We start from the raw sequence: 18,336 nt of genomic DNA on the forward strand, positions 1-18,336 counted from the left end.
GAAAAAAAAGAAAAGGTGGGTGCAAACCAGCTCTTTCATGGAGAAAAAACAAAAACCCTATTTTAAAATAAATCCATAAAAGTAACAACATAAATTCATCGTGTACAAGGTAGAAATAAATGAGGAATAATGATGGCGGGGGACCCAGGTGGGGGTTCAGAGTCAGTCCTCCGAGCTGGACGAGGAGTCAGAGTCCTTCTGGGCGAGGATGACGTCGTCCAACAGCGCCTCCTGGTCCGAGCTGTCATAGTCTCCTTGGGAGAGGCTGTCGCCGGCCTCCATTTTGACGTCGAAGTCCGGGCTGGTGAGGAAGTGTTGGGAGGTGTCCAGGTCCTCCTCGTCCATCATGTAGGCGCCGTCCGAGACCAGGGTCTCCTCCTCCACGCCTTCCAGGTAGGGGTTCTCGGGCGTGGGCTGTGGAGTGTGCTGCTGGTGGTGGTGGTGATGGTGGTGGTGGCGGTGGTGGTGGCGGTGGCGGCTCCTCTTGGGGATCTCCGTGTATTCGGTCAGGAGGCGATGGGAGAGGGTCTCTGGCAAAAAGCCCTGGGAGAGCGGAGTATAGCAAAGTGAGGTTGGGAGCCCGGTGGGAGTGGAAGTACATAGCAAATTTGTATTATTTTTTAAAAAATGTTATTTTTTAAAATTTATTTTATTATATTATATATATTATATTATATTATATATTTTTATTATATTATATTATATTTTTATTTTTTTAATACACAGTAGCACTTTGAGGTTGTTTACTCAACACAAAGTGCTTTTTACAAATAAAATCTATTATTATTATTATTAAATAAAACACAGTGGAACGTCGTTTTTACGAACCCCTCGCTGTATAAGCAGGGGCGTCCCCGTTTGCGGCCCGCTGGATAGCACATTCTAAAATATGATTTAATTATTATTTTTTTTAAATACATAAAAAGTGGAATTAAGAGCAAAAAGGGGAAATGTAATGGGGGGAAAAGTTGCTATAAAGGCTGTTTTTTTCGTTTGCTCAAAAAATAATCATCAAAATCAATGTTATGATTTTGTGACTTATTACAGACTCCAATTCCTTCACATCAAATATTATACTTAAAAATATTTTTTGGGGAAAATATTGCATATTTTGAGTGTTTGCCGTATTAAAAAAAAACAATGTTTTTTTTTGACTAAAAACAAACCCCAAAAAATAAAAAATTATAAAAGTTGATCTACAAACTTAAGTGTTGAAGTAAAAAATAATAATGTTGACTCTAATAACACAAAGCTGCAATAAAGACTGTTTTTTTTCTTTAAAGCTGTCTTTGCTCAAAAATTAATAATCAAAATCAATGTTATGAATTTGTCTTATTAAAGACTCCAATTCCTTCACATCAAATATTCCACTTGAAAATATTTTTGGGGGAACATACTGCAGATTCTGAGTATTTGTCGTATTAAAAAAAAAAAAAAAAAAAATTGACAAAAATGGCAAAAAACAAACCCCAAAAAATAATAAAAACATATAATCCACGAATAGATCTGAAGTTGATGTTGAGACTTAAGTGTTGGAAGTAAAAAATAATAATGTTGACTCTAATAACACAAAGCTGCTATACAGGCTGTTTTTTTTCTTTAAAGCTGTCATTGCTCAAAAAATGTATAATAAAAATTATATTATGAATTTGTGACTTATTAAAAGACTCCAATTCCTTCACATCAAATATTATACTTTAAAATATTGTTTTGCTGAAATATTGCATATTCTGAGTGTTTGCCGTATTAAAAAAAACAACGATGTTTTGTTTGACAAAAAACAAACCCCCCAAAAATAATAAAAACTTATAAAAGTTGATGTAGAGACTTAAGTGTTGGAAGTAAAAAATAATAATGTTGACTCTAATGACACAAAGCTGCTATACAGGCTGTTTTTTTTTCCTTTAAACTGTCATTGCTCAAAAAATAATCTTTAAAATCAATGTTATGAATTATTGACTTATTAAATTCCTTTACATCAAATATTCCACTTTAAAATATTTTTGGGGAAAATACTGCATATTCTGAGTGTTTGCCATATAATTTAAAAGAAAATTTTCTTTGACAAAAAGGGCAAAAAAACAAACCCCAAAAAATAATAAAATTAAAACCGACAAATAGATCTGAAGTTGATGTAGAGACTTAAGTGTTGGAAGTAAAAAATAATAATGTTGACTCTAATAACACAAAGCTGCTATAAAGGGTGTTTTTTTTTCTTTAAACTGTCATTGCTCAAAAAATAATAATCAAAATCAATATTATGAATTTGTGACTTATTAAAGACTCCAATTCCTTCATATCAAATATTACACTTTAAAATATTTTTGGGGAAAATATTGCATATTTTGAGTGTTTGCTGTATAAAAAAACTAACTTTTCTTTGACAAAAAGGGCAAAAAAAACAAACCCCCAAAAATAATAAAATTATAACCGACGAATAGATCTGAAGTTCATGTAGAGACTTAAGTGTTGGAAGTAAAAAAAATAATAATGTTAACTCTAATAAAACAAAGCTGCTATACAGGCTGTTTTTTTCTTTAAAGCTGTCATCGATCAAAAATAATCAAAATCAATGTTATGAATTATTGACTTGTAAAAGACTCCAATTCCCTCATCAAATATTCCACTTTAAAATATTTTTGGGGAAACTATTGCATATTCTGAGTGTTTGCCGTATAAAAAAAACTACGTTTTTTTGACAGAAAGGGCAAAAAACAAACCCCAAAAAATATAAATATTATAACTGACGAATAGATCTGAAGTTGATCTAGAGACTTAAGTGTTGGAAGTAAAAAATAATAATGTTGACTCTAATAACACAAAGCTGCTATACAGGCTGTTTTTTTTTCTTTAAAACTGTCATTGCTCAAAAAATAGTCATCAAAATCAATGTTATGAATTATTGACTCACTAATATTCCACTTTAAAATACCTTTTGGGGAAAATATTGCATATTCTGAGTGTGCAGTATTAAAAAAAATAATTATTTGACAAAAAGGGCAACAAAAAAAAAATAAATAATAAAAACGTATAATCGACAAATAGATCTGAAGTTGATCTAGAGTGTTGGAAGTAAAAGTAAAAAATAATAATGTATGCAATGTTGACTCTAATAACACAAAGCTGCAAAACTGGCTGCTTTTTTTCCCCTTTAAAGCTCAAATTCAATATTATGAATTATTGACTTATTAAAGGCTCCAATTCTTTCACATCAAATATCCTTTGGGGAAAATATGACATATTCTGAGTGTTTGCTGTATAAAAAAAACCTAAGTTTTCTTTAACAAAAAGGGCAAAAAACAAACCTTATAATTTCATTTTTTTTGAAAAAACAAACCTTATAATCGACAAATAGATCTGAAGTTGATGTAGAGACTTAAGTGTTGGAAGTAAAAAATAATAACGTTGACTGTAATAACACAAAGCTGCTATACAGGCTGTTTTTTTCTTTAAAGCGGTCATTGCTCAAAAATTAATAATCAAAATAATGTTATGAATTTGTGACTTATTAAAGACTCCAATTCCTTCACATCAAATATTACACTTTAAAATATTTTTGGGGAAAATATTGCATATTCTGAGTATTTGGCGTATTAAAAAAAAAAAAATCTTTGACAAAAAGGGCAAAAAACAAACCCCCAAAAAATAATAAAAACATATAATCCACGAATAGATCTGAAGTTGATCTAGAGACTCAAGTGTTGGAAGTAAAAAATAATAATGTTGACTCTAATAACACAAAGCTGCTATACAGGCTGTTTTGTCCTTTAAAACTAATTGCTCAAAATATAATAATTAAAATCAATGTTATGAATTTGTGACCCATTAAAGACTCCAATTCCTTCACATCAAATATTCCACTTTAAAATATTTTTGGGGAAACTATTGCATATTCTGAGTGTTTGCTGTATTAAAAAAAACAATTTTTTCTTTGACAAAAAACAAACCCCAAAAACTAAAAACTTAGAAAAGTTGATCTAGAGACAAAAAGGGCAAAAAACAAACCTTATAATCACAATATATCTGGGGCCGTACTTATCAAGCTTCTTAGAGTGCCATTTTACACTTAAGTCCTGAGAATTTGCGAAATTTAGTCCTACTCTCAAACTTAAGAATAAAAGCTTTTTATCAACGTTCTTAAGTCTAAGAATCACTCCTACTCTCAACGATATTTAAGAGACCTTCAGAGGTGTCTTAAGTGGTTAGGAGTTGCCAGCAGGGGATGGCACTGAGGCGAGAGAGACGTGCGCGAACATTCAGGGAACGGAACAATGTTTTTTGTTTTTTTTGATGACGAGCAGCTGATCAAACGGTATCGTTTAGACAGAGCGGATATTATTTTTGTCACAGATTTAATACTTTTCGATTCCTTGTTGATTTCTGCATGTGTCTGCAGTGGGCTAGTATATATAGAGCCACCCACACCAGTTTCAAATTAGTTGCCTAATTAATGAATTGGAAAGAAAATGTTATGACAGTAGCGTATGTGTGTGGCCGTGAGGTGAGTGACGTCAGTGAGTGTGTGGGCGATAGAAGAGAGGGAGCGGTAGCGTGAGTGCCGGCGGGGACTAGTTTGTTTTGTATTATTTTGTAGTTTATTGTCAAAATATACACTCCCATTGTCCACTTAAATATTTCCAAGATATTTCTTTATTCTTAGACAACGGATTCCCTTCCGTGATTGGTCATTTCTATGGACACAGAAATGACACCTAAAATTCCGTTTACGGCACATAGTAATGTCGTAATTCAGCTCTGAGTGTGACACTTAAGATTCAGTCCTACACTTCGCTGAAAGTGTGAGTAAGACGCTTGATAACTAACTTTTAAGTGCAGCTTTCAGCCAAGAATTTATTTACTCTTAAGTCAACTCTTAACAGACTTCTTAGGAGTAATTCTAAGAAGCTTGATAAGTACGGCCCCTGAAGTTGATCAAGAGACTTAAGTGTTAGAAGTAAAAAATAATAAAGCTGCTATACAGGCTGTTTTTGTTCTTTAAAGCTGTCAAAAATAATGTTTGTATCGAGGAAGGCAAGATTGTTTTAGAAACATTTCCGTACAACCTCCACAGTTTGAATTTTAACATATCTGGGACTTACGCAGACCTCAAATACACCAAAACAGGTGGCACTAAGTGAGGGCCTTCAATGGGGCCCCTTTAAGGGAAGGAGTCTGCTGCAACATCGAGTGACAAAGTTCCTAAGCAAACATCACCGTTCAAGTACGTACAGAGTTTCGAACCGTTTCCGACCAATTGGGCATGACGGCGAAATCGGGGTTTTCCTCCAGATATTCTCTGAGGTCTTGCAGCATGGGACAGAATGCAGCTCCAATCTTGAGTTGGGGACACACACGAAAACGTGGTTGTTGGCGGGAAATGTTGCAGTGTCAGCAGGTCTGTGATAGTGTGTTGCTATGTCTCACCTTCTTCCCTGTCCTCATGTTAATAAGTTTGATCTTCTCATTGCCAGTCAGGACTTTATCTGCCCTTCTCCTCCTCTTCCTCTTGCTCCGGTTTACAAGAAGCTACGGACACAGCCCAAAAAAACGTTTGAAAAAAACGGAAGACAAACACAACTTTGCAACCAGAGAAGAAGTGAAATCAACTGACAAATGGTTGCACCTCCAGCATGTCCCCTTCCACCTCGTAATCTGGGTTCTCTTTGAGCCAGGTGGGGGGGTCCCGGCGCCGAGGAATACGCTCCAGTGGATCGAGGAGTCCTTCTGGGTCTGATGACTAGAGCGGAAGAAGTCAATGGTTGTAAGTGCAAGTGTTTGTTGCAGCGGATTCAGGTACCTCTTGGTCCTTGCGTCGCTTGCGGCTGCTCTCGCCCCCAGACCCGTTGGGCATCAGCGCCTGCTTGGAGAAGGTGAGCTTGAGACCCTCCTCCTGGCAAGGTAGGAGACACAATCAGCCATGACACACACCACAGCCTTCATGAGGTTAAAAAGTTAAAGTACCACACTAGGTGTGGTGAAATTATTCTATGCATTTGACCCATCCCCTCTTGTTCACCCCCTGGGAGGTGAGGGGAGCAGTGAGCAGCAGCGTTGGCCACGCCCGGGAATCATTTATGGTGATTTAACCCTCCAATTCCAACCCTTGATGCTGAGTGACAAGCAGGGAGGTAATGGCTCCCATTTTTATAGTCTTTGGTATGACTCACAACCTGCCGATCTCAGGGCGGACACTCTAACCAGGTTGTAGATAACCCCAATGTTAGAGGTGGAAATCTTTGGGCGGCTCACGATTCGATTCGATACTTGGGGTGACTACCCGGTTAAGAATCGATTCTTGATCCTACGCCGTATTGTTTCATCTGACCACAGAACTTTCCTCCAGAAGGTCTTATCTTTGTCCATGTGATGTCAGATGAAACTAAAATTGATTGTTCCTAGGATTAAAGGCCTCAAATTTTCTCCTCCAAACATATTGCTGGGTATTGTGGCCAAACAGCTCAAATTGTGTTTCATCTGACATCAGAAGATCAAAGATAAGACTTTCTGGAGGAAAGTTCTGTGGTCAGATGAAACAAAAATGGAGCTGTTTGGCCACAATACCCAGCAATATGTTTGGAGGAGAAAAGGTGAGGCCTTTAATCCCAAGAACACTATTCCTACCGTCAAGCATGGTGGTGGTAGTATTATGCTCTGGGCCTGTTTTGCTGCCAATGGAACTGGTGCTTTACAGAGAGTAAATGGGACAATGAAATAGGAGGATTACCTCCAAATTCTTCAGGACAAGCTAAAATCATCAGCCCGGAGGTTGGGTCTTGGGCGCAGTTGGGTGTTCCGACAGGACAATGAACCCAAACGCACCTCAAAAGTGGTAAAGGAATGGCTAAATCAGGCTAGAATGAAAGTTTTAGAATGGCCTTCCCAATGTCCTGACTTAATAATGCTGAAGAAATGACAGAAAACCAACAAATTTAGCTGAACTGCACCAATTTTGTCAAGAGGAGTGGTCAAAAATTCAAGCAGAAGCTTGTGGATGGCTACCAAAAGCGCCTTATTGCAGTGAAACTTGCCAAGGGACATGTAAGCAAATATTAATGTTGCTGTATGTATACTTTTGACCCAGCACATTTGCTCACATTTCCAGTAGACCCATAATAAATTCATAAAAGAAGCAAACTTCATGAATGTTTTTTGTGACCAACAAGTATGTGCTCCAATCACTACATCACAACAAAATAAGAGTTGTAGAAATGATTGGAAACTCAAGACAGCCATGACATGATGTTCTTTACAAGTGTGTGTACACTTTTGACCGGGACTGTATGTTCACATTGTTTCTTATTTCAACCCAAACAGACACAATTTCGCTTTGCCACATTGTTCCACAACTCACATAGTATTAAAACGCCACACAAGTATCAAATATTAAACAAAATTGAATAAATTATACAAACCCCGTTTCCATATGAGTTGGGAAATAGTGTTAGATGTAAATATAAACGGAATACAATGATTTGCAAATCCTTTTCAACCCATATTCAGTTGAATATGCTACAAAGACAACATATTTGATGTTCAAACTGATAAACATTTTTTGTTTGACCTTCGATCTCTCAGACAGCACTGTATCCAAAACCGACATCAATCTCTAAAGGATATCACCACATGGGCTCAGGAACACTTCAGAAAACCACTCACTAAATACAGTTTGTCGCTACATCTGTAAGTGCAAGTTAAAGCTCTACTATGCAAAGCGGAAGCCATTTATCAACAACACCCAGAAACGCCGCCGGCTTCTCTGGGCCCGAGATCATCTAAGATGGACTCATGCAAAGTGGAAAAGTGTTCAGTGGTCTGACGAGTCCACATTTCAAATTGTTTTTGGAAATATTCGACATCGTGTCATCCGAACCAAAGGGGAAGCGAACCATCCAGACTGTTATTGACGCAAAATTCAAAAGCCAGCATGTGTGATGGTATGGGGGTGCATAAGTGCCCAAGACATGGGTAACTTACACATCTGTGAAGGCACCATTAATGCTGAAAGGTACATACAGCTTTTGGAACAACATATGCTGCCATCTAAGCGCCGTCTTTTTCATGGACGCCCCTGCTTATTTCAGCAAGACAATGCCAAGCCACGTGTTACAACAGCGTGGCTTCGTAAAAAAAAGAGTGCAGGTACTTTCCTGGCCCGCCTGCAGTCCAGACCTGTCTCCCATCGAAAATGTGTGGCGCATTATGAAGCCTAAAATACGACAGCGGAGACCCCCGGACTGTTGAACGACTGAAGCTCTACATAAAACAAGAATGGGAAAGAATTCCACTTTCAAAGCTTCAACAATTAGTTTCCTCAGTTCCCAATCGTTTACTGAGTGTTGTTAAAAGAAAAGGTGATGTAACAGTGGTGAACATGCCCTTTCCCAACTACTTTGGCACGTGTTGCAGCCATGAAATTCTAAGTTAATTATTCATTATTCATCAAATATGTTGTCTTTGTAGTGCATTCAACTGAATATGGGTTGAAAATGATTTGCAAATCATTGTATTCCGTTTATATTTACATCTAACACAATTTCCCAACTCATATGGAAACGGGGTTTGTATAATATCAGAGCCTAATCTCCCATCCCCACTGACTCACTGAGCTTGACAACCATTTTATTGACCGGCTTATGATCGATCATATGTTTGAATGCTCCATAGCATTCACACATATGGTTTTCTAGATTTTGGCACGCTCTACCTCCCACATTTTTCATCCGATTCAAACCGCTCCAACTTCAAACTGTTCAGCCTATTCGGGAATGGCGGGCTTTCCCTTGACAAATTCCAAAACTTCCCAGAATTCCAGGTTTTCCTGGACATTTTTTCCCATTCAAATAGAATTGGCCATTTTTCAAACTTCCATCATTTCCACATTTTTCAACCATTTCAAACCATTCCACCTTCAACACATTCCACCATTCTGGACATTCAAACTACCCTTTTTCCAAGTTGTAAAAAATTCCAGGATTTTGCAGAATTCCTGGTTTTCCAAAGCCCTATTTCCACCCTTTTTTCTGGCAACTACTCCTCCTACATTTTTCATCCCACTTCAACGGTTCCACCGTCAAAACATTCCTCTTAATTAGGACCAAAAAAAAACATGTTTTTTGAACTGGAAAAATTCCCGGTTTTCCCGAAATGTCGTAATACCATTTCTCAATTAAACATGTTACTACTTCAACATTCCTCGACCATTTGAACATTTTCAAAACCAACCATTTCAACTCATTCAAATTTTTTACCATTTAAAAACAAAATTCCCGCTTTTCCCGAAATTCCCAAATTTGTTGGGAAATTCCCATTTAAATCAATGGGACATTCGTCAAAGTTCCACAAGTCCCACATTTTTCATCCGATTCAAACTGTTCCTACTTCAAAATATTCAGCTTGTTCAGGAATTGTGTGCTCTACTTCAGTGATTTCCAGCCACTGTGCTGTGATATTGTCTGGTGTGCCGTGGGAAATTATGCAACTTCACGTAATTGGTCCAAAAAATATTTTTTTGCTAATCAGTAATCATAAGAATGTGCCTGTGCTGTGTAGAGCTTGGCAGGGTAATCTTGTAATACTCCATATCAGTAGGTGGCAGCAGGTAGTTCATTGCTTTGTAGAAGTCGGAACGCGTCAAGGATGGTTTGTCGTGATCCCAATATGCAGAGCACAGTGGGAGACAGTGTGCAGGTAAAAAGGTATGTAACGCTTAAACCAAAAATGAACAAAAGGAAAGTCCCGCTAGGAAAAGGCACTGAAGCATAGGGAAGGCTATGTAAAACAAAAGTAAAACTGAACTGGCTACAAAGTCAACAAAAACAGAATGCTGGACGACAGCAAAAACTTACAGCGTGTGGTGCAAAGACGGCGTCCACAAAGCACATCCGTACATGACATGACAATCAACAATGTCCCCACAAAGAAGGCTAGTGTACGCACAACTTCAATGGTCTTGATTGCGAAAACAAAGCAGGTGCGGGCAATAGCACTCAAAGGAAGGCGTGATTCTGCTACAGGAGAACGGCAACAAAACAGGAAGGGTAGGGATGATGTTTGAAACCGGGTCTCCCGGTTGTTCGATAAGTAAAAAAGTCAAACTGAACTGGCTACAAAGTCAACCAAAACAGAATGCTGGACGACAGCAAAAACTTACAGCGTGTGGTGCAAAGACGGCGTCCACAAAGCACATCCGTACATGACATGACAATCAACAATGTCTCCACAAAGAAGGCTAGCGTACGCACAACTTCAATGGTCTTGATTGCGAAAACAAAGCAGGTGCGGGCAATAGCACTCAAAGGAAGGCGTGATGCTGCTACAGGACAACGCCAACAAAACAGGAAGGGTAGGGATGATGTTCGAAACCGGTTCTCCCAGTTGTTCGATAAGAAAATAACCGATTCCATGGACTCGAATCCCTTTTTGAGAACCCGTTCCCGTTATCGAGGCCACTATAGTAAAGAAAAAGAGTTGGTTCTTTATTCGAATCCCTGGGAACGAATCCCGTCTCACAGGAAATGCCCTGTGGAACGTCCCAGGAAATGCCCTGCGACACGTCCCAGGAAACGACGCAGCTCAGTCATTAGGCGGCAGATACAGAAGCAGCAACAAGGTTTATTATATATATACTTTTTTGTATTCTATTTTAGTTACTTTGAATTTACAACCCCCTGGCGCTGTTTTTGTACTGTTCTGTATTGTTTTTGTTTCTCGTCTGTTTGTAATTGAAATTTATACACAAAGGTTTAAAAAAAAAAAAAAGAAGAAGCAGCCGGTTAAAAACACCTCAAGGCATGGCTTCATTTTACAAAAAAATACAAGGAGGAAACGGCTATCTGCAATTATTGCCAGGCTTCGCTCTCATCTAGCCACCAAACCGGATTCCCTCAACGCCCTGACTGCGCCTAGAAATTCTGTCCATAAAGGTTATGAACAGAATCGGTGACAAAGGGCAGCCTTGGCGGAGTCCAACCCTCACTGGATACATGTCCGACTTACTGCCGGCAATGTGGACCAAGCTCTGACACTGATCATACAGGGAGCGGACCGCCACAATCACAGTCCGATACCCCATACTCTCTGAGCACTCCCCACAGGACACGGTCGAATGCCTTCTCCAAGTCCACAAAGCACATGCACCCTCAAGGACCCTGCCGAGAGTATAGAGCTGGTCCACAGTTCCACGACCAGGACGAAAACCACCCTGTTCCTCCTGAATCCGAGGTTCGACTATCCGGCGTAGCCTCCTCTCCAGTACATCTGAATAGACCTTACCGGAAGGTTTTTTTTGTTTGTTTTTTTATAAACAGTTGTTAGCATTTTAAAATCCCAAAATAAAAACATTTGTTTTTGTACATGCAATCATTACCTTTCCAAATAAATTCCACAATAAATTACCTTGAGGAGCTTGACGGTGAATTCTCCGTCCTCTCCTTCTCCTCCAGGCATGCCGATGGGCTTGCGGGCCGTGCGGGCATACGCCATCGGGTCTCCCGCCAGCTCAGAGTTTGGGTTGAGATGAGCCTCGGTGACGTAGCGCCGCCCCGATGGCCACTGACCAGTCAGCACCAGTGTACACAAACTGTCCAAGCGGTTGATCAGCACACGGTCCTAAGAAGAGATGAGAGGTTAATGTATTAATTATTCACAATGAAATGCAGGAGAAACAACCTTGGATGTTGATTGAAATTGACTCTAAAGTTCAAATTCCAGGATTCAGTTATGTGTTTTGCTTTTATTTACCTTGGGCCATTCTACTCTTATGGGTTCCGTGGGTGGAATGCCATCTTGAGACAGAGCCATGGAGAGTAAACTATTTTCTTCATCGCATGTCTTCACACCTGCTGAGAAAACAGGCACATTTGAAAAGAGTAGACACGTAATCGATATCAATAAAAAAGGCGTTCGACATACACATTTGTTTTGGTCGGAAGAAACCGGAGGTTACAAAGCGAGCTCTCGCTCTCTGGTAACCTAACAAAACAGGAAGTGATCGCAGAGCAATTGGAGGGACAAGCTGACAGCCAATCACGTAACAGTATTAAGCTTGGTTGTGCGGTCTTGCTTTCTCGCTGTTGATTCTCTGCATGGAGAGAAGAGAAACTAAAAACGAGTGCTGCAGAGTGCGTAGTAATTGTCGGTAAAACAGGAAGAGTCACCTCTACAGTATGACAGTTGGTTGTTTTTTTTAAACCAACCGTACTTCTTAAGCGTGCTCACCTATTTTCTTTTCAAGCCTCATCCTTTCCCTATTCGGGTACACAAGTAGGAACTAAAGTGCATGACTGTATAAATAAAGTAAATTACAAAAAAAAAAACAAATCTGTTACTTTATGGTACAATGCCTAAGCTGCCACAAATGATTGGATGATGCGGGCAGAACTGTGGACACTTTGTGATTTGCCCTGCAGGATGAATTTGAGGACCAGCCATAGACAATTTGGAGTGAAAAGCAAATTTTATTTTCACTCGCATACAAAACATTCTAACTTGGATTGTTTCCCTGGCTTTGAGACTCTCCCGAAGAACACAACAAACTCCCTTCTTGTCTCTCATGGACACACACCTGTTGTTGTTGACTTTGGACTGGCTGGCGGCTGTACAACACCAAGGCCGCGGAACAGAGACATGCTGCAGGCTTATACACACATGCATCCACAAAAAATACCTGTATACGCCACACATACACATACCAACACCCTTAACGCAAATCCCTTAGGGGTGATGGACAGCTGGGCAGTGCTCGAAGAGCTGCAGCCTGCCACCGTAGCCCCCACACCCTCCCCTCGGTTGCAAGTCTCGAGTTGTATGTTTTAATATGTATATGTGCTTTGCTATGGAGTTTTTTTTCTCCCACTCCAGACTGGGCCTCCTTAGGAGCCCAGTCTAGATTGTATTTTTTTACTCATCCTCCCCCAGCGTTGACCTTTTTCCCCCATCTTTTACGGGCGCCACCCATCTTTTACGGGCACCTTGTGGCGACCCATCAGCGTTCCTGTTCTGTAACCCTGTACACCGTTTGTTTGTCTAATCTTGAACGGCTTTGTGCTGAAAACAAAGTTTCTTTGTACTTGTGCAATGACAATAAAGACCTACTTACCTACTTAAATAACAACAGAACTAGTTAAATGTTACACATAAACCTGCAAAAAAATAGTTGTGAGGTTTCTCGGTTTACATTTTCAAACTTTGCACTATTTTGTTAAACTTTACTGAGCTTTTCTCTTCCTCATTTTTGCACCTTCATTTTAAGAGGTTATCGTTAAGTGTTCAATGTGATTTTGGAATGTTGTTTACATTGAGTGTTCTCATTTCCTTTTCTTTCTGCCTTGATAGCTGAGGGGATTATAATCGGAGAAGGGTAACATTTTAAATAAAAATGTTTACATTTAACGATGAATAAAAAATATCAATAATTATCGATGGATCGATATAAAAGACATATCGTGATACAGTTTTCAGTTGAGATGTCCGATAATATCGGCCGATAAATGCTTTAAAATGTAAAATCGGAAATTATCGGTATCGGTTTCAAAAAGTAAAATTTATGACTTTTTAAAACGCAGCTGTACGGAGTCGTATACGGACGTAGGGAGAAGTACAGAGGAGTTGCGTCTCCCAGTTATACTTGCCAACCCTCCCGATTTTCCCGGGAGACTCCCGAATTTCAGTGCCCCTCCCTAAAATCTCCCGGGGCAACCATTCTCCCGAATTTCTCCCGATTCCCACCCAGACAACAATATTGGGGGTGTGCCTTAAAGGCACTGCATTTGCGTACCGGCCCAATCACATAATATCTACGGCTTTTCACACACGCATAAGTGAATGCAAGGCATACTTGGTCAACAGCCATACAGGTCACACTGAGGGTGGCCGTATAAACAACTTTAACACTGTTACAAATATGCGCCACACTGTGAACCCACACCAAACAAGAATGACAAACACATTTCGGGAGAACATCCGCACCGTAACACAACATAAACACAACCGAACCAATACCCAGAACCCCTTGCAGCACTAACTCTCCCGGGACGCTACAATATACAACCCTGCCCACCTCAACCTCCTCATGCTCTCTCAGGGAGAGCATGTCCCAAATTCCAAGCTGCTGTTTTGAGGCATGTTATACAAAAATAACGCACTTTGTGACTTCAATAATAAATATGGCAGTGCCATGTTGGCACTTTTTTCCATAACTTGAGTTGATTTATTTTGGAAAACCTTGTCACATTGTTTAATGCATCCAGCGGGGCATCACAACAAAATTAGGCATAATAATGTGTTAATTCCACGACTGTATATATTGGTATCGGTTGATATCGGAATCGGTAATTAAGAGTTGGACAATATCGGCAAAAAAGCCATTGTCGGACATCTCTAGTTTTCAGCCATGTTGCCCAGCCCAAGTGTCTTGTTTTTAGGTGGCTGAGCATTGTTTGTGTATATAATAAACACCAACTGACCTCCATCCACCTCTTCATCACTGTCTCCGCTGTCATCGCTGCTGCCTGATCGGTCAGAAGATGACGACCCCGAATCGGAATCGGAATCCGTATCCGAGGCTCCCTCTTCTCCTTTGCTTCCTTCCTTGACCTTGTTCTTCTTGAAGTTCCAGGTCTGCCCTCTGGCCTTGGCGTCATGGTGGCTCAAAGGCGTACTCTGTAGATTAGCACCAATTGCACCCCCGAGCAACCGAATCTCCTCCTCCTTCCCGTCCTCCTTCCCAGCGGACACCTCCCCGTCGGACTTGGGTTGGCCCAGGTGCATGATGGGCTGCGGCTGAGGCTGCGGCTGGGCTTGCTGGTTCTGGATGAACTCGTCTCGGGCGGCGACGAACGTGAACTGAGGGTCTGAGAAGATGGAGAGCTCCGTGCGGCTGATGCCGTGAATGGCCGCGCCCAGCATCAGCTGACGGTCGTGGTAGGGTATGCTCCACCAGGCGGGCAACTCGGTGCCGGGCGGCGCCAGCAGCAGGCGCTCCTCCAGGGAGGGGTGGGGCAGGACTCGGTCGCGGAGGCGACGGAGGAGGCTAATGCGGTAAAGTGTCCGGGAAGCACGTTCCTCCGTGATGGGGGCCACTGTCTGAGGAAGCGATGGTGTGTCTAGGAAAAGTCAGAGTCAAGGATTAGGGCTTTGAGTCACTAGAGAAAAGTGCTATATAAAAATAATTTACTTCACTTACGAGCATATCTCAAATTCAATTAAACTCTTGTGCACCCCTAGGGCCCAAAACAGGTATTACATGCGTTTGATATGATTGTTTAGTTTGAAGGTTATGTCACCAGGGAGTTAGTATTATTATTGTTATGTGAGCAGTTCTTGTTTAAATCCTTAGAGTACCGTATTTTTCGGACTGTAAGGCGCACTTAAAATCCTTTCATTTTCTCAAAACTCGACAGTGCGCCTGATGTACGGAATAATTTGGGTTGTGCTTACCGACCTCGAAGCTATTCAATTTGGTACATGGCGAAATGATAAGTGTGACCAGTAGATGGCAGTCACACATAAGAGATCCGTGTAGACTGCAATATGATGGCAGTCACACATGAAAGATACATGTAGACTGCAATATGATGGCAGTCACACATGAAAGATACGTGTAGACTGCAATATGATGGCAGTCACACCTGAGAGATACGTGTAGACTGCAATATGATGGCAGCCACACATGAGAGATACGTGTAGACTGCGATATGATGACAGCCACACATAAGAAATACGTGCAGACTGCGATATGATGGCAGCCACACATGAGAGATACGTGTAGACTGCGATATGATGACAGCCACACATAACAGATACATGTAGACTGCAATATGATGGCAGTCACACATGAGAGATACGTGTAGACTGCAATATGATGGCAGCCACACATGAGAGATACGTGTATACTGCAATATGATGGCAGTCACACATGAGAGATACGTGTAGACTGTAATATGATGGCAGTCACACATAAGAGATACGTGCAGACTGTAGTATGATGGCAGTCACACATAAGATACGTGTAGACTGCAGTATGATGGCAGTCACACAAGAGATACATGTAGACTGCAATATGATGGCAGTCACACATAAGAGATACGTGTAGACTGCAATATGATGGCAGTCACACATGAGAGATACGTGTAGACTCCAATATGATGGCAGTCACACATGAGAGATACGTGTAGACTGCAATATGATGGCAGCCACATGAGAGATACGTGTAGACTGCAATATGATGGCAGCCACATGAGAGATACGTGTAGACTGCAATATGATGGCAGTCACACATGAGAGATACGTGTAGACTGCGATATGATGGCAGTCACGCAGAAGAGATACGTGTAGACTGCAGTATGATGGCAGTCACACATAAGAGATACGTGTAGACTGCAATATGATGGCAGTCACACATAAGAGATACGTGTAGACTGCAATATGATGGCAGTCACACATGAGAGATACGTGTAGACTGCAATATGATGGCAGTCACACGAGAGACACGTGTAGACTGCAATATGATGGCAGTCACACATGAGAGATACGTGTAGACTGCAATATGATGGCAGTCACACATGAGAGATACGTGTAGACTGCAATATGATGGCAGTCACACATGAGAAATACGTGCAGACTGCGATATGATGGCAGCCACACATGAGAGATACGTGTAGACTGTGATATGATGACAGCCACACATAAGAGATACGTGTAGACTGCAATATGATGGCAGCCACACATGAGAGATACGTGTAGACTGCAATATGATGGCAGTCACACATGAGAGATACGTGTAGACTGCAATATGATGGCAGTCACACATAAGAGATACGTGTAGACTGCAATATGATGGCAGTCACACATGAGAGATACGTGTAGACTGCAATATGATGGCAGTCACGCAGAAGAGATACGTGTAGACTGCAGTATGATGGCAGTCACACATAAGAGATACGTGTAGACTGCAATATGATGGGTTAAATATTGAGCTACGTTATTATGCTGCAGAACATAATCCATACATAAAAAAGGTGTCAACACTACTTACCCTCATCACGGCCAGGGCGCAAGTGGCACACTCTCCGGCACATGTTTAAGAAAGAGCGGAAGTACCGGCTAAGGCTCTCGTCAGTTTTTTTATCCAAACGGGCGAAGGTGCGAAATCTCGTCCAGTCATAATCCGCTTCTTCGCCCTCGGGAAGACCTGGTTCCTTTTTGATCTTTTCCACGCCAAAAGTTGACACGACGCGGTAGAAATCACATTCTTCCCTGCGTGTCCACCTGCAGACAGAGAACTCCCGTTCATGTTTGACTCGCGTAAATATGGTGAACACCTACAGTCATGGTCAAAAGTTTATGTACACTTGTAAAGAAGATCATGTCATGGCTGTCTTGAGTTTCCAATCATTTCTACAACTCCTATTTTTTTTGTGATAGAGTGATTGGAGCACATACTTGTTGGTCACAAAAAACATTCATGAAGTTTGCTTCTTTTATGAATTTATTATGGGTCTACTGAAAATGTGACTTGGTCAAAAGTATACATACAACAATGTTAATATTTGCTTACATGTCCCTTGGCAAGTTTCACTGCAATAAGGCGCTTTTGGTAGCCATCCACAAGCTTCTGCTTGAATTTTTGACCACTCCTCTTGACAAAATTGGTGCAGTTCAGCTAAATTTGTTGGTTTTCTGACATGGACTTGTTTCTTCAGCATTGTCCACACCTTTAAGTCAGGACTTAAGGAAGGCCATTCTAAAACCTTCATTCTAGCCTGATTTGGCCATTCCTTTACCACTTTTGACATGTGTTTGGGGTCATTGTCCTGTTGGAACACCCAACTGCGCCCAAGACCCAACCTCCGGGCTGATGATTTTAGCTTGTCCTGAAGAATTTGGAGGTTTTCATTGTCCCGTTTACTCTCTGTAAAGCACCAGTTCCATTGGCAGCAACACAGGCCCAGAGTATAATACTACCACCACCATGCTTGACGGTAGGTGTGGTGTTCCTGGGATTAAAGGCCTCACCTTTTCTATTCCAAACATATTGCTGGGTATTGTGGCCAAACAGCTCCGTTTTTGTTTCATCTGACCACAGAACTTTGCTCCAGAACAGGCCTGGGCAAATATTTTGACTCGGGTGGCCAAATTTAGAGAAAAAAACGTGTCTGGGGGCCGGTATATCTATTTTTAGGAACACTAATACAAAACCTCACAATAATGTCTGATTGAGTGCTAAAAACGTGATAACAGACCACCTTAGAAAAACAAAATGGAATTTTACATTTTTTTTTACTGAATTAGACACCCAGAATTTACATGAAAATAAAGAATGTGTGATTTACAATATTA

The 18,336-nt window shown here is 40.7% G+C and overlaps 1 protein-coding gene across 6 annotated transcripts in view; it reads right to left on the bottom strand.

The window, feature by feature from the left end:
* Nucleotides 1–18,336, bottom strand: part of LOC133665117 (chromodomain-helicase-DNA-binding protein 8-like) — a 106,674-nt gene that overhangs the window by 396 nt on the left and 87,942 nt on the right. For 3 of the 6 annotated variants that reach the window (XM_062070337.1, XM_062070336.1, XM_062070332.1), the window contains 9 exons: nt 17,033–17,265; nt 14,463–15,101; nt 11,740–11,840; nt 11,395–11,607; nt 5,798–5,890; nt 5,612–5,737; nt 5,425–5,526; nt 5,230–5,334; nt 1–543 (listed from right to left, as the gene is read on the bottom strand). The exon at nt 1–543 is cut by the window's left edge and continues 396 nt beyond it. In XM_062070337.1, coding sequence (XP_061926321.1) covers nt 163–543; nt 5,230–5,334; nt 5,425–5,526; nt 5,612–5,737; nt 5,798–5,890; nt 11,395–11,607; nt 11,740–11,840; nt 14,463–15,101; nt 17,033–17,265 — 1,993 coding nt within the window. In that variant the 3' untranslated portion in view covers nt 1–162. The remainder of the gene's footprint in view (nt 544–5,229; nt 5,335–5,424; nt 5,527–5,611; nt 5,738–5,797; nt 5,891–11,394; nt 11,608–11,739; nt 11,841–14,462; nt 15,102–17,032; nt 17,266–18,336) is intronic. The other 3 variants (XM_062070335.1, XM_062070333.1, XM_062070334.1) reach the window with 3 other exon arrangements.

This window comes from Entelurus aequoreus, linkage group LG14, assembly GCF_033978785.1.
Source record: "Entelurus aequoreus isolate RoL-2023_Sb linkage group LG14, RoL_Eaeq_v1.1, whole genome shotgun sequence".
NCBI classification, from domain to species: domain Eukaryota; kingdom Metazoa; phylum Chordata; class Actinopteri; order Syngnathiformes; family Syngnathidae; genus Entelurus; species Entelurus aequoreus.